Source organism: Astyanax mexicanus, chromosome 7 (assembly GCF_023375975.1).
Source record: "Astyanax mexicanus isolate ESR-SI-001 chromosome 7, AstMex3_surface, whole genome shotgun sequence".
NCBI lineage: Eukaryota > Metazoa > Chordata > Actinopteri > Characiformes > Acestrorhamphidae > Astyanax > Astyanax mexicanus.
Genome location: NC_064414.1, coordinates 43,523,227 through 43,539,681, shown reverse-complemented (window position 1 = coordinate 43,539,681; position 16,455 = coordinate 43,523,227). Strand labels below are relative to the sequence as shown.

Here is a 16,455-nt window from a genome sequence, read left to right as displayed (position 1 = left end):
TTTAAACCATCACAATATATAACCTTGCTTACAATATGGCAACTAAATAAATCATACTGCAGACTTCAGTGTTCAAGCATTATTTGCACATATACAGCAAATATTATAAAGTCATAATTATAAGATGCTTATACACTCTTATCTGTCCAAATGTTAGTGGACATCTCTTCTAATGGATGCTTTAGATGAGTGTAAATGCACACTAACAGCTTGCCTAGTTGCAAATTCAATAGGTAGAACTCTGTAATAAATACACATAAACCTATTGGCACCATGTCTAATGCCAGACAGACATGGACTATTGAGCACTGAGCTGTGAAGCAGTGGAGAGAACTGAGTTCTCTGGAATGATGGTGCAGCCAATGATTAGGGATGTGGTGGGGTGGTCATCTTCCTGCATTCTGACCTCACTAATACACTTGTTGCTGAATGCAAAAAAAAACAGAATCAGATCAATTCTTTTTTAATACTCTTGATTTTATGGGGGGAGGGGGCTATAAATATATCTTATTTTTTTGCTTTAGTATTTTGTGTATTTGCTTCTCAGGGTAGATAATACTTGGAAATAATCCTTGACTGTAATATTCTATAATAAAATCTATGTAAATATGTAATCCAGTTAACTTAAATATTTGTCCATTTCATTAAACGCCTGTGCTTAACATTTATATTTTATATTTGACATTGACCTTTTTGTTTCAACAACCATCCTTAAACAATAAAATATAAAAAAACTAAAAGTGTAAAAGTAATCCTTTGGCTCTAGACCTGCCTTAATGTCTGAGTTACTGTTTTTTTTTTATTAGCTTGTAATTTTTTTTCATTGGCTTGTTCATGGTCTGTTCACATAGACAACATCTTAATTACTGTTATGTGCAACAAAACATTGCAATGGACAAAGTGTCTAAAAATCAGGGTTTCATTTTGTCTAATAGGTGTTTGAAATTCTAAAAAAAAAATGTCTGAACATCTGACTTAAATATGTATATACATTAAATAAGTTTGGAACATTCCACTCACCAAAAATATCCAGAAAGAAGTCGTCCTGTGGTGGAAAACTGGCCATTGATTAAAGCGCAGAGGATGACCAAACAGATAAATCTCTAAGACAGGAACAGAGCTGTGCTACTCTGAGAAGCTTTATGATTATGAGCCCCTAACCTAGAATAATTTCCAGAAAGGTTGAAAGTGACCACCCAATGAACATGGGGATAAAGCCGGTCACACACCAGCTTAAAATGCCAGTGTTTTAAACTGCTCATGCACTATTTGGACAAGAAAAGCTTTCTTGTCTGTACTGTGCAGAGCAAAATCAATTTAAACCCCTAATCTTGCGAAGACAAATGTGTAAAAAAATAAATAATAAAAATAGCAGCTAGCATGTGTTACTTTGTGATAAATATGAAATGATTTGAATTGTGTAGAACTAAAACTAAAATATTTAGCTCTTATTTGAGGCACCATCATGTTCTATATCCAAAATAATAGTGGGAGTGTGTTTGGAAAAACTTTATTTTGGGAACGGATCTCAAGTCTCTGTATTGTTTCCAACAGCAGCACATTTTATATTTTTGCCAAACACAAGAACGTTGTAAAGCAAACAGTGCAGGGCCAAGTGCAAATCCGTCCAGAATCCTATTTACACCTTGTAAATCCTGGGACTGTGCCACATGCAGCAACACCCTGGGCTCTGTCCAAGCAAAAAATTATCACCCTAATTTCATGGCCAGTAGCTTTGCACTTCACCTGTCCACTTAGATTAAGACTTTCTCCATGAGCTGTAGGCATCGTTTTCATGGCTGAAGAGTTGTATATAACCACAGTTCATGACAAAAGGAATCAATACAGAGGGTTAAACAAGTAAACTTATTAAATGTATTCTTTCAAAGAGGTTTCACAAATGACTGAACGTGTTGTTAGTTGATGGTATTTACACATTGTCACAATATCAGATGTTTGGTAGTAATGCAGCAAAACACACTACGTGTATACAAACATTTTAGTGCAGGCTGCTGTACACTGCATACAGAAAACTTATTTCATTTAAAAACATCAGTAGTTGGTACTTTATGAGCATACATATGCTGTGTGTACTGTATTAATCTGTATAAATAGGCTATTGCTGCCTTACCTTTAAGTTAAGAACATAATGATTTGCTTCAGGCTATATTCACTAGCCTTTTAAAATGTTTAACTTTTGTTTTGTAAAATATTTAACTGATTTCAGTCCAAAACTTACTTTAAAAGTGGATCCTTTGTTATTATGGTAAATTGGGCTGCATTTTTCAGCTGCATACGAAGGAGCCTTCAAATGGGACAGCCTAGTCATACCACTGTAACACAATCTGCTTTCAAATATGGTCCCCCAAGGATGCAGCCCCTGAATTGGGACACACCATTGGGGATGCACCTATTGACAATTCACTTCCAAGATAGCAATGAACATCTGACAGTTGACATCTGTCTAGGTTGACAGACAGACAGACAGATACTTTATTGATCCCAGCCCTGCAGACACAAAACAGTATTAGCCGTGATCCTGACGTAAATAAATATTTTGTCATCTGACGCCATGACCAACATTTAACCTGAAATTACCATCTATTGATGTTGGTGGCCAGCTGGGAGAGTGAAATTCAAGCATCCTTACTTCCCTATATGGATATCGGGAATCATTATATCCATACAGCTATACAGTTTTTTTGAGTGGTCGGTCATTGTCAGTACTGCAGTGACACTGAGTGACGTGGTGGTGGTGGTGTATTAGTATATGTTGTGTTGGTATGAGTGGATCAAACACCGCAGCGCTGCTGGAGTTTTTAAACATCCCAGTATCTCTGCTTAACTGAGAATAGTCCACCAACAGCGTCCTGCCTGCAGCTTCATGTGTCCACTGATGAAAGACTAGAGGATAGAAAACACAAACTGTGCAGCAACAGATTCAGAGCTTCTATCTCTGACTTTATATCTACAAGCTGAGTAGAAATTCCTAAGTAGGAGTTTGTGTTAGAGTGGAGGACAGGGAGTGGACACAGTGTTCAAAAACTCCAGCAGCACTGCTGTGTCTGATCCACTTGTACCAATACAGCACACACTGACACACCACCACCATTCCAAACACTCTAAAAAACAGAGGTACAATTTGAGTACTTTTTTGTACTCAAAGGTACACTTTTCATAACTGTACCCTCAAAGGTACAGTATTGGTCTTTACAGGGTCAGATTTGTTCCCTCTGAAGTACAAAGTAATTTCTAACAGCAATAAGTACAAATTTGTACCATTTAACCAGCCAAAGGGTAAATTCAGTATTCTGTATCACTGCACTAATAAACAATATAAATATTTTAATTGCACATTTTTTATTTGAAAGCCAGACAATTTTGGATCATCAAGTTTTTGAGCCATATTCAGTTGATGATAATGTTTATAATCTTTATGATCTTTACTGGCATAAAACATGTGTACAAAAAGTACTTTCACTGAAAGGTACTTTTTTGTACCTCAATATAAGGTACAACCCCAGTGACAAGCTTTGTACTCTTTTAAGTACAAATCTGTACTTACTTTTCTTAGTGTGAATAATATCTGCACTTGGGTGATCATGTCGGGTCCTGGTAATCAATAGTGTGAAGAGGGGATAATAAGATATGCATATAAACAGATACAGGAGTGCAGCCTGTAATTATAGAACTACAAAACGCTCCTATATCCTGCGTGAATCTGAAAAAATAGATTATGGGTGTAGAAACAAGGAGATGGTCATAATGTTATGCTTGTTCAATCTAAGTGTTGGCTACTTGAGATCATTTGCACTTTAATCAAATGCAGATTGGAGGGGGCACAGTGCAGCTGTGGAGCTTGTGGGGAAATATTAATAACCCTCGTATGAACACAGGGAAGGAGGGAAAAGCCTGTGTTGGTTAAACAGGATTTCTGCGATCAGTTCCCATTATACTCTGTATTTATCTGCTATTTCTGTCCGCACATCACATGCAAAACAGCTGTGTGGAACACTTTATATATTTAGAGTCCTCTAAGCATGTGTAGACCCTGTGGCTAGCAAGCTCAATTATACTCGCACAATAGAGACTTTGAATTGGAAGGGATGTTCACTCGTATATGTGCCCAAAATAGATTCACCACTAGGAAAAGTCATGAATGGCTTTGGGAATGATCAACCCAGTATTTGAGTTAGTTAAGGAATTGGGGTTTGGTTTATGTTTTTGTATAAATTGTAATGTAAAGCCAAAGATCACTTAATTGATGATTTGTGTTAAACACATGGAATTTGACCTCTGCCATCAGAAAATACTAGTAAGCACACTCACACACAGCCTTCACTGTGGTGGTCATGAACCAGGAAGGGTCAGTGAAGCATTTATCAGTTAAAATTCTTGGTTATTTGAGGCTAAATGAGTAAATAGTAAATTGTAAAAGTGTAAAACCTGAAAAAAAAATATTTTGGGGTAGTCTAATTATTTTCTAAAATTCCTAATTTTCTAGTATTTTATTTCTGTTTTGTATTTAGGTAATTTTGATTCAGTGTTAGTCTTAATCTTTTGACTACAATATATAATATTTTTAGTCACATGTAAGTCATATTTTTTAGGTTTATTAATGAAAACAAACATTTTAGTCTTGTTTTAGTCAAAGTTTTAGTTAAACAAAATGTTTTTATAAAAAAAAAATTAAAATGTTTTTAATAAAAGTTTTATTGCATTTTAATTATGCTAACATTAAAATACAATACAACCAAGCTAAACCCTTTAAAACCCAAACCAGCTCTGTATTAACAGAGACACGAGAGAAGTATACCTTTTTTTGACAGAAACAGGTGTTGGATCTCCCATATGTTTATTAATTTGTTACTTGTTTGTGCTGGAGTTAATATTAACTTGCACGTAAAGTGGATTAAGACGGTTTATAACCCCTTAAACTAATAGTATGTAGAACGCAGTGAAGGCTAAATAAATTGTGTCTCGCAGCTTGAGTAAAAGAGCCATTTGTGGCCAATATAACCAAAACACCCACTAATCAATGGTGGCACAGATCTCTTTTAGATATTAAATAACCTTTTATATATACTCAAACTAATCAAACCCACTAGTTAGATAACAGAGCTAGGTTACATTCACAACCTTTCTCCACAAATCTGAAAGTATAATAACGTTACCTTTATAAATGTATTGGTAGTGAGACGTATGCCTCATAAGGTTTGCATAAGGTTTTCTGCTGATTTTTATTCCACATATTTTGCATTGAGTTTTGTTTTTTAAAGTAGCACAACTAAAATTATCCCATGAATCATTTTTATTCCAAGAAGTGTGAGAGCTATGCCAGCACGCTGTGTTCCTCAGCTGTGTTGCAGAGGGTCTGCATGAGGGGCTCAGAGGGAACAGCGCTGTTCCTCTGGTCATAAGGACGCTGTGTGGAGCAGCTATATTCCGACCACTGGAAAATGACATTTTCGTCATAAAAATAAATTCTTTAATTTATTTTAAATTCTTTAATTAATTTGCATCATAGTTTTTGTTAATTAAATTAACAATTTTCCCACAAGCCTCAGTAAATCTGTACATTTTAAATTTTTTCAGGATTTTAGAGCATTTTTACACCTTCAGTTTTTAGTTCAGTTAAATTAAACTCTAGTTCATTTTTACCCTTTAATGCAATTCAGATTGAATTTAGTGAATACATACTCCAATGTGGACCAAAACAGCTACACGTTAAATGATAAAAAGACAACTATACAACTGTGCCAACCATGCATGTGTAGTTTGACCCGGGGTATAACCCAAATAATTACTACAGCTATGAGTGAATTCAGTCTCTGTCATTGATCAAGTCCAGAACACAGGACCTTCTTCCTACATTTACTTTCTTGCTGCTCCAGACAGTTAGACCAATGAGATGAAAGAACATTCAGTGCGTTTACATGCACTTCATAATCTGACTGATGCAGAACACTGAAGTTTGCAAGTGGTCTGATCAACATGTTTGTTAGGTAATCAGATAATGAGTGAGGCAATAATCAGATATTTGCTTTGCAACCAAAAACGTTTATTTTCATTTTTATCAACCTTCATTTTCTGCCTCTTTACATGGGCTGTTTACATGGCTGGCTACATGAATAATCAGATAACTGCAGTAATCTGATTTGAACAGATGTTTCAGTGCTTGTAAATGCACTCATTCTCAGGTGGTTTGTTGTGACTCATTTTGGTGCACTTATATTTTCCCTATGTGAAAACCTGTTAGCTGACCACCAGAGCAAATATGTATGTATGTGAAAATGCCCTTGAATTCACTTCAGAACCAGAACCCCTCCGGTATAATTCTTTGCTTGTTAAAGACACAGCATTTCTCCTGCTGCTCTTCCGGCCATTAGCAGAATTTCCAGAGTTCCTGTAGTACTGTTTATTGTGATGATTCAGCTCTTGAACTCTGGCCACCTCTTTGTTAGAGGAGTAGAGTGGTATGAATCTTTGTGTAGCCAGAGGCCGACCTTTATCTTAAAAGGAAGAAAACAAAGCATGAACTACACAAACATTAGCATTTTTATTCCTCATTTGTTTGTTTTATTTTGCTGAAAAACAATTTAAGCTGTATTTTAGTAATGTCAGTAATGTCAATAATGGCAATATAATATACAGTATATTGCAGAGAAATAAAAAAATCTGCTCTTTTGAGGGTAAAATTTGAATGTGGAAACTCTTGCTTGCCTACCATGAGCCATTATTTGGATTATTGACAGTTTTAGAGAAAAGAAAATAATTTTTAATGGCAGTTACTTTTTTGTAAACTAAGAAATATGGTGAAGCATGGTTTTCTTCGTCATCTTGAATGTTGGGGTGTAATTGAACCTGATCTTTGCATTAAAATCATTTGCTTGGAATTGCTCTTAATTTTTTATTATACACAGTCCCCACAAGAACATCACATACCAGCAGGTATTATTTGGGGGGTGGGTTACTCTCAGCTGGAGTTTTAAACACCTCAGTATCTCTGTTGGACTGATAATACTCATTACTATACATCCAGCAGCGTCCTGTGAGCAGTGTCCTGTGAGTAATGATGAAGGACAAGAAGATGACCAGAACAAGCAGTTTGCTCACTGGGATCTGATTGTTAGACTGCTGTTCTTCTCATAACTTACTTGCTCTGACTCCCCTCCCCACTCTCTCCCTCTTCTGCTCTAGGAATGAAGAGAGGAGGGAGCGTCCAGAACGGCAAACATGTACAAAAATGGACAGCATAGAAGTGACAGAAGAGCAGTGAGTAATCAGTGGCCTCACTGTAAATTTTCCACTTCATACTTCTTTTCTAGCTCTCCTACAGATGTTATTTTTGATTTAGGGAGCTGATCCATTTTTAGCATTTCGTATAGACTTGTGCAATATAATCATCTTGTATCATTATCATGATTATGTTATTGATTATCTGTTATTGATAAAGAGTGTACTTTTGAGACCTTATATTTATAATAAATACTCATATATAGATATAAGACATAGATATCATTAAAAAACCTTATACTAAATGTACTGAATTTTTTTTACTACTCCCAGGCAAATGTTATGATATATAATGTGTACTATGACTCACACTATCGCTCAAAAGTTTGGAATCACTGTGAGTTAACAAAATATTACACCTAAAAAGCACATAATATTGATTTTAGGTCCCTTTATGTAAATCTCCTATTTTACCACTTCCAAAGCATCAGACCATCGCGCTGCCTCCGCCATGCTTGACAGATGGTATTAAGCATTGGTCTTGCATGTTTTTATTGTTCCTGCAACTCACAAAACGTTTGGTTTGATCCATAACAACTTTTTTTCAATCTTGTGTCCAACAATGTCCAATGTCTTTTTTCATTGGCCCGTTTTTCCTTTTTATTGGCCAGTGTGAGGTATAGCTTTTCTTGGCAATTATGCCATGAAGTCCAGCATCCTGAAGTCTCCTTTTCACTGTTGATGCTGAAACTGGCGTTTTATAGGTTTTATTTAGTGCAGCTGTTAGTTGACACTTGTGAGGTGTCTTTGTCTTTTTTAACATATATTATATATACCCCACTCCTATTTTTTTTTTTGTTGAAGCCAGTTACTCAGAAGGGGGTGGTTAACTGCATGGTAAGATATTGTTCATTTCTTTGCTAATCTCACACTGAGTAACCTTCCAACAATTTGTACATGTTTGGGAATTTCCAAGTCGTCCCCTTAAATAATGCTTTTTGCATATGATTGTACACCAGGCTGTTCTTACAGAGTTTATCAAATATAAATTAGTTAATATTTTTGTCAAAATGTTTCCAGAATCACATTAAATTCACTTTATTTATTGAAATCCTTTTGCTCTTGTTCTCTTTGTGTTTCTTTGTTGGTTTAAAGGCATCCCACACTGGATGAAGTTGTAGCCTGGGCACGGAGCTTTGAGATGATGATGCGTTCCACAGAAGGCAGGGAAATTTTTAAGGAGTTCCTGCAGTCTGAGTACAGTGAGGAGAACCTGATGTTTTGGATAGCCTGCGAGGATCTAAAGAAGGAGACAAGCCCGTCAACTATAGAAGAGAAAGCTAGGATCATTTATGAGGATTATGTCTCTATCCTGTCCCCAAAAGAGGTAAGATTCTGCACTTTTCAGTTCAGTTTTATAGGCTTTCTCTTATATTTAAGCATTGCTTCTTAAACAATATTGCTTGATATGATGGATATATCTGTGAAGAATGGGGGGGAAATACAAATTGACGCAAATTTGAAGATATAGGTAGATACACTCTATATAGGGGTATTAGAAATAGGTGAGAAACTGATATGGAAAGGTGGGAAAGAGTACTGGCAGCTTGTGAGAATTCTCAGCATGCAAGAGAATGTACGCCAGAGTATAGAGTAAAAGGTGGAAATGATGTGTTTAGCTCCTCAAAATAGACCACTGAAGTTGAGTCATGATTTTGAAATTGGTGGGATTTTATTATGCCCATATTTGGCTTTCAGGGTGCAATATATATATACACATATATATATATATATATATATATATATATGTGTGTATATATATATATATATATATATTATATATATATATGTATATATATATATATACATATATATATATATATATATATATATATATATATATATTTGTCAAATTGCCAAGAGTATCGTTATCGTAAAACTGCCACAAAATATCATGATATTATTTTAGGGCCAAATTGCCCACCCCTACTGCCCATTTTAAATGAGTTGATGAGTTGTTTATTAAGAGTGTTTAATTATTAAGAGTATTTCCACTGTAGATGTTTTGAATGAAGCAAGAGTACAGACCAATCAGATTACACTTACATATCAGTCAGAAACATTCTGTTTAATTAAGGGTTAAAGAAATATTGAAAAACATTAATTCTATGTTCTTTTTTCTCATAAATCAAGAAGTGAGCCTAAGAATAAGGGCTCTTGTAAGTTAAAAAACTATAGAGAAAACAGTTTGATGGATGTACGCTAGGTGCTCACGCTGTTCTTTTTTTGTGCTCTAGGTCAGTTTGGATTCCCGGGTGAGGGAGGGTATCAACCTGAGCCTGGCAGAGCCTAGCAGTCTGATGTACGAGGACGCGCAGCTGCAGATCTACACCCTCATGCACAGAGACTCCTTCCCCCGATTCCTCAACTCATCAGTTTACAGGGAACTCCTGGAAAGAAAGAGAGCCTGCTTAGACACCTAAAGGTTCCAGCCAAAAAAACAAACATGATAAAAAAAAAGCCCTAAGGTGCCACTATTGAAAGGTGTGATATTTCCTTTTCATAGAGCGAGTAGTTAAGCAATTCTGATCGTCCAGTAGTGACCCTGAAGTTCACTTCCTGTTTAAGTGCCAATATAAGCTGCTCAGGCAACTGTGACGAAGAGAATCGTGTACGGAAAGTCGTCGGAGCCCTACTTTCTTGATCTTTACTTCTGTCTTTCTCTGTCTCTCTCATACAGTCTTCTTCTGTCTCAGTTTTCTCTCTTTCTGTATCTTTTTCTGCCTCTCTCTCTCTTTCTCTGGCTCTCTGGTCTCTCGCTCTGTCTGTCCGGCGCCTGTCCTTCTCTCACTCTCACATTTTTGCCTCGTGTTTTGAGGGCGGCTGAATAATGATGATTCTTTTGTGATTGGATACGCGTTTACCGTTAAGCGAGATAACATCTGACTTTGCATGATACAAGGTTATGGAATTTATTCAAGCTTGACATTTACACCCTGGCAGGACTACAATGGCTTTTGAATAAGAAATGTTTTTTATGCTGTCGTAGGGAGAGAGCCTTTAAAGCTCTCGTAAGCTAAGGGAAATTTCATTTTGCCAATTGTTTTCTCTTCTGTTCTCTTCGGAAGTATTAAGCCGTCACCCGTCCAGTCTCTCTCTCTCTCTCTCTCTCTCTCTCTCTCTCTCTCAAACGCTCTCTCTTGTCCGTCTCAACAACTCTTTCACTGGGAAACGTAAGGGCTAGTGTTGTGGTTGGGCAGCTAAACGAATCACGAACATTACTTTTCCTCTGCAAAAATCACAATGCCTCGATAATGAATAAGGGCACAGAAGCTGCTGACGCTGACCAACAAACACAGTCCTCCCAGGCCCTCCCAGTCCACACTCCTCACTGAGAGAAGCACAGGTACTGTATGTCATTGGTTGTAAACATTGCTGGATTAAGAGTTTTGCTTGAAAATAAATCAACAACATCTCAGAGGTACTTGAGAGAATTAGAACTGTCATTTACATTGAAATGCCTTTTTTGTTTTTTTTTTAAAAGTCTTAAACAAAGGTTGTGAACACTGCCTTGTTTGTAAAGGCGACACTGTATTTGAAATAACGACTTATTACGTCTTTTTTCAGGCACTGCACAATGACACATTTTCCCAGAGGTGATGTGAATAAAAACACACTTCTGGTTTTGGTATAAAGGTCTTTTTTGTGTGTGAACTGATAGCCTGTGTTGTTTGGCTGATGGTGTATGTAGGTTCCATGGGTAGACAGTCATCAGTCAGTCAGTATTAAGCTCACGAAGCTTTTTAAACGTAGGATTTCCTGACGAAAGGAAAGGCAGAAAAGCAGACTGTTGTCTGTTTTGATAATGGTATAATGGTGTTTCTAAAGAGGCCGCCAGTGCAGTGCAGTTTGCATCCCTCTAGCATGCATTTAAGCGTTTGCGTATTGAAGACATCACAGTATACAGTCAGAATAAGAAAAAACATTACAGAAATACAAATACAAATTTTGCAGTCCTTTTTAAAAAAACATAAAATTTAAGTATAATTATAAAACATGTCCTTGAAGGTGGTAGCATTTTCAGCTCAGTTTTGTTCGATTCAAGCGTGAGTGTTTTGCTGTTGACGTGATGACAAGTTGTTTGCTGTTACAGCGGCCAGTGCATGATAAACCAGTATGTAAATTACTTCTCGGTATAACCACATTCTCGTCTCTGTACTTGTCTCAGTAACTCCGAGTGGGTGAATGACATTGATTTGTCATGATCTGTCTGATCGCCACCTTTCAGCAAGAATTTCAAGATTTAACTTTCCTTGAAATGCTTTGCTAATGAATGAGCCTATTTTCAGTGGTGGTCAGGTTCTTTCACTGTTGGATTTCTTTTTGGTGCTTGGAAAACTGCTTAAAGTGCCATTCTATAAATGTACGATACTAGAAAGAAGACCTTTGTCGCTCCACTGGGGTTGCACAGATGCCGTTTTTAAAATCACTGATTAAGCATTAGTGGATTTACACATCAGCATCAGCCAGTGCAAAGACAGAAGCATATTACCCTTCATTCCCTTATACGTCTTACTGAATAACAACCTGCATGTGTTTCCTGGATATGAGTACATTAGGAGAGGTTCTGTTTTCCATTCATTATCCTAAAAAAATGAACAATGAATGAATGGCTGGCTGATCCTCAAATAGACATAGTAGGTTCTCTACAATAAGGGAAATGTACACATTTACACTAAACTTGCTAATATAAATTTTGTTTTTTTAATAAAACACACACTGCTGGAGATGAAGGGGGCGTGTAGTTGAGTTGTATTGATCATCTACAAAATGTATGTGGTTTGGCTTTCATTAAGGGCGTTTTCACACCTGTAGTTGGTTTGCTCTGGTCTTAATCAGTTGACAGGTTTGTAAACTCATTAACTTGTTAAGGAATAAGGTCATGTGTTCTGAACTAGAGCACATTTCTGTGCAGTTTAACAGTAATTATTATTAAGGCAATGCACTAGGAGTTTAGCTAAAACTGTCAGACAGAGGATATCTGATAGTTGGGTCAAATTGAGGTCAGAACTGAAACCTCCTCTCGCAGGTCTTGGCGCAATAGTTTTGTGTTCACACCTGCCCAAACAAATTGCATCAAGTGTAAAAACCTCATAAAAAAATAGAATCAGATTTAACCGGAATAAAAACTGCAGGTGTGAAACACCCTCGGTAACAGTGAAGGAAGTAAATCAGTGATGAGTATTTTAATCATAAATGCTCTAAACTGTCCTTTTTCAGCATGCCATTGTGACCTCTCTTTTCACTCAAGAATGGTATGTGCCATTAGCCTGTTTAGGTGATTGATGCAGGCGGCTTAAGTTTAGAGTCAACCTGAAATCTAAAATTTCCACTTTATATGTTAAATTTTTTGGACATATAAAGCAAATTAGATTGAAATTTGAAGTAAATTTACTTTCACTCTCATGAAGAAACACAGTAATGCATTATGATTTCTGATTCACTTTGACTTTAAACTTTACTTTAAACCGTAAAAATCTCTTGACCAGTAGTTTTGGAAAGTGGGGTCATGCAGCGGTTGAACTGCGTTTACATTCACGTGAAATGCTTGAGCCAAGCATCACAAGTTGAGTATTGTGAATCTGGCATGAATATTAAATCTGCAGGACACACACTTAACAATGGTTGGATCAATATTTGGAATGTGGAAAAAAGGGGGTGCACTGCAGATGTTTACTATATTGCTAAATATGTGTGTTTTTGTGTTAAAGCCAAATACATCTGACCAATTAATCCATGACATCATTTTTGTATTATTTTTTTTTTATCACTGCAGGTCAGTGGTTTATCTATTGAGGTTTCTCTGGTCCAACCTGCTACCATAATGGACAGAACTAACCTGTACACCTGTACACAGTTTCTCCTTCCTTTACATTTGCTTAAAATATGAAAAGATGAAAAAAGACCTTGGCTAACTTAAACACATTAGGAGTCATGGTCACAGTATGTAACTTTAGCAATTTTGACCTACAGAGGCCAACCGTTGTTTTGTGATGTCATGGATTGATTGATTTATTAATTCATCTATTTGATTTCTATGTCTGATAAATGATGATTTTGTCCTGCCATTAAGGAGAAGAAGAGTTTGGGCTTTTGAAGGCTGTCTTTTAGAACAGCCAGCGATTAACTGAACTTTGCACAGCATGGTATTATTTTCAGTCATTATTTTTATTTTATTGTTTTATTTTATATTTTGTTTCTTTTAGGCTTCTTGTTTAAGATATGAAATAACAAAATGACAAAACTAACGTCTCAGATCGCATGTGATCTGAGTGATCTGAGAACCGTTGTCTGTACAGACATGCCTCTGAAGAGTTTCATCGTTTTTCCTCTACCTCTCATGTTTCTTTTTGTTTTGTTGAGTTTTTCGCCTCTAGTTGTCAATGTTAACTTTATTTTGATCTACTTGAAGCCTAACACTGTAAATGAGATGTGCACAGGTATACTGAAGTTTGACGAAGAGTAGCTATTATTTGTTGAATTTTACTCAGCATAATTAGATAAAGATTCAGGAAACACACTGTCTAAGGGCTAATCTCATTTTGCCTATGCAAATATGTTAAGTGTCAGATTGGCGGAATCGATGGTTGAGGGATGTTTTTCATGAAATCGGATGGAACATGGTTTACATTTCCCTTTGCTGATATTCTTCAGTCTAGGTCAGAAAATATATGTTTTGTTTTTATTTCTATATACATATAACAGATATTTGAAAAATAGTATGCCTTCTTGACAAATCTAATATATATATATATATATATATATATATATATATATATATATATATATATATATATATATATATATATATATATAAAAACAATATTTAATTAACACTTAAATAAATTTGTGTTGCGTCAACTGTGGTTGTTTTTGACATCTTGTTAGGTGGCTTTCCATTTGTTAATTGCACACACTGAATGTACAAGTGTTGAAAACGTTACAGTACATGCATAGAAGGTGATGGATCATTGCATTATGATGGGCTCTGTAAATTGAGGGTGGGGATTATCAATATTGCAGGATTCATTAGAACATTCAGAAATAGAATGAATTTTAAAGTGTAGTAAGTGTCTTATTGTTTTAGATGGTGCTTCAATCTTTTTAACACAGGTTGAAAGGCAATTTTGGGCACTTTATGCAGACTTTTTAAGAACAAGAATATCTACCTCTTTGTTCTTTATCCATCATTTTGTCCTTATTTCATCTTCTTCTTGTTCATTTTGGAGTGTAAAGGCATTTCTTAAAGGTAATGATTTGCTGACATTTAACTACTAGAACAACTTAGAACTCAGTCTCAATAGAAAATCAAAAGTACTTAAAAGTGTCTATTATGTATGTTTTAATTTATTTTAATATCATATTTTTTGCTTTTAAGTTTAAAAGTAACTTTTTTGCCAAGCTAACTGCAAAATTTCTCAAAATGAAAAAATGACATTTGTTTTTCTGCTCCAAAAGAAAGGTAGAGTATATAGTTGGCTAGTTCCTCACACAAGAGCCCTTAACAGGCCACACCTTCAGAGATAATATTGACACAACCTGGCACCTTTTATGGCCACGTTCTAATGTGAGCCATTGTTTTATTGCTTGTGAGAACGGATGTGGGTTTGTTCAGGTACTGAAACTGTGTGTGTGTAGATCAGTAGCTTTTACAGAGCTCTGTGTATCACTCAGTCAGTAGGAATTTAATATCAGCGGATCAGAGTCAATAATATTAATTTGACCATCAATTGTTATATATGAAATAATTTGTTAATATGGTATGTGGAAAGGACATTGCTATAGCTAGTGGAAACCAATAGACTGTATCTTCAGAAACAGTATTTATAATGATTTTTCTATTGTACACCAGTTTACTGAACTGTACAAGCCTGTCAGTTTGTGTTTAGAGGGATCATATTATTTTATTATACATTTTTATTCTTTACATATTATCTCAAAACATCTTTGTGAGGAGGATTAAAAGGCTTATTTTACAGCTGTTTAGACATTTAGAGGTCTGGGCATGATTTGTAAAAGCATGTGTAAAATGAAAACTACGTATTGTGGTTTAACCACATATTGTGGAATGCCATAAAAACAGAGGTTTTATATTCACACTTCATGTTAACAGTTTAATCAATAGTATACAAATAGTTGTATGCTGAAATGTTGGGAGCCCTGGCCAATATTTTATTTATTTATTTATTTATTTATTTTTTTGCTGATTTTTGAAGTGAAGAAAAAGTAGAAAAAATACACATACACACAGCTCTGTAAAAAAAAGAAACAATCAGTTTCTCTGATTTTATATGTAAAATTAGTAAAAATGGACATTGTTAAATTATTCTATAAAATACTGACATGTCTCCCAGATTGCAAATAAAAAAAGCATTCTCCACCTGTCTTTCACACTGCTTTTAGGTGACCTTATACCACTGCTGACACACATATTTAAGCAGTTCAGCTTTGTTTGATGGCTGATGACCATCTGTCTTGTTCTTAATTACATTCCAGAAGTTTTCATAGATTTATTGTATGTAATAAATAAACAATGTTCATTTTAGTCAAACATATACATTTTTTACAATAACATTACAAATTACAGTTCTTGACTGACTTTTGTATTTGTTTAGAGACTGTATTAATATTTAATGTGTTCTGTGATTCCCAACATTTTTTTCTGTGCCAAGCAAGCTGAAGAGCATCATGCATCCTCCATCATGCTTTACAGACTGGAAACTGGAAAGGCACATGCTTTAATAATTATTTATTAATTTTAGACACAGAGTGGTCCAGCAGACCAAGACACTGTCACTATGATCCGAGGATCACAGGTTCGAATGCTGGGTCATGGGAACAGTTGGCCATGTTCTCTCTGGGTGTGTGAATGTCATATTCTCTCTCCCCACATCATTTCTAGTTGCTAACTGATGTATAGCACACAGGCTACCCAGTGATGCTGCATCATTGGCAGTATGAAAAGAAGGCGGTGGTCAGTGTTGGGGGCATAACTAGTGATAGGAAGTGTTAATATAAGCTGGGAATAAATAATTGATATTCAAAATTGGGTAGAAAATGGGGTATCATTTTAAAAATTGTAAAAAAAAGATGGATAAATAAATATAGAAAATTACTGTGCATTATCATTCGCAGATGCATAATGCGTGTTATTTAAAT

The 16,455-nt window shown here is 35.6% G+C and overlaps 1 protein-coding gene across 1 annotated transcript in view; it reads left to right on the top strand.

Moving 5' to 3' along the window:
• The window catches only part of rgs17 (regulator of G protein signaling 17), a 30,034-nt gene extending 18,005 nt beyond the window's left edge, over window positions 1-12,029 (top strand). The window contains exons 4-6 of the mRNA XM_007256078.4: window positions 7,201-7,275; window positions 8,392-8,623; window positions 9,534-12,029. Of these exons, the coding sequence (XP_007256140.1) occupies window positions 7,201-7,275; window positions 8,392-8,623; window positions 9,534-9,719 (493 nt within the window). The 3' untranslated portion in view covers window positions 9,720-12,029. The remainder of the gene's footprint in view (window positions 1-7,200; window positions 7,276-8,391; window positions 8,624-9,533) is intronic.
• The last annotated feature ends 4,426 nt before the right edge of the window (window positions 12,030-16,455 follow it).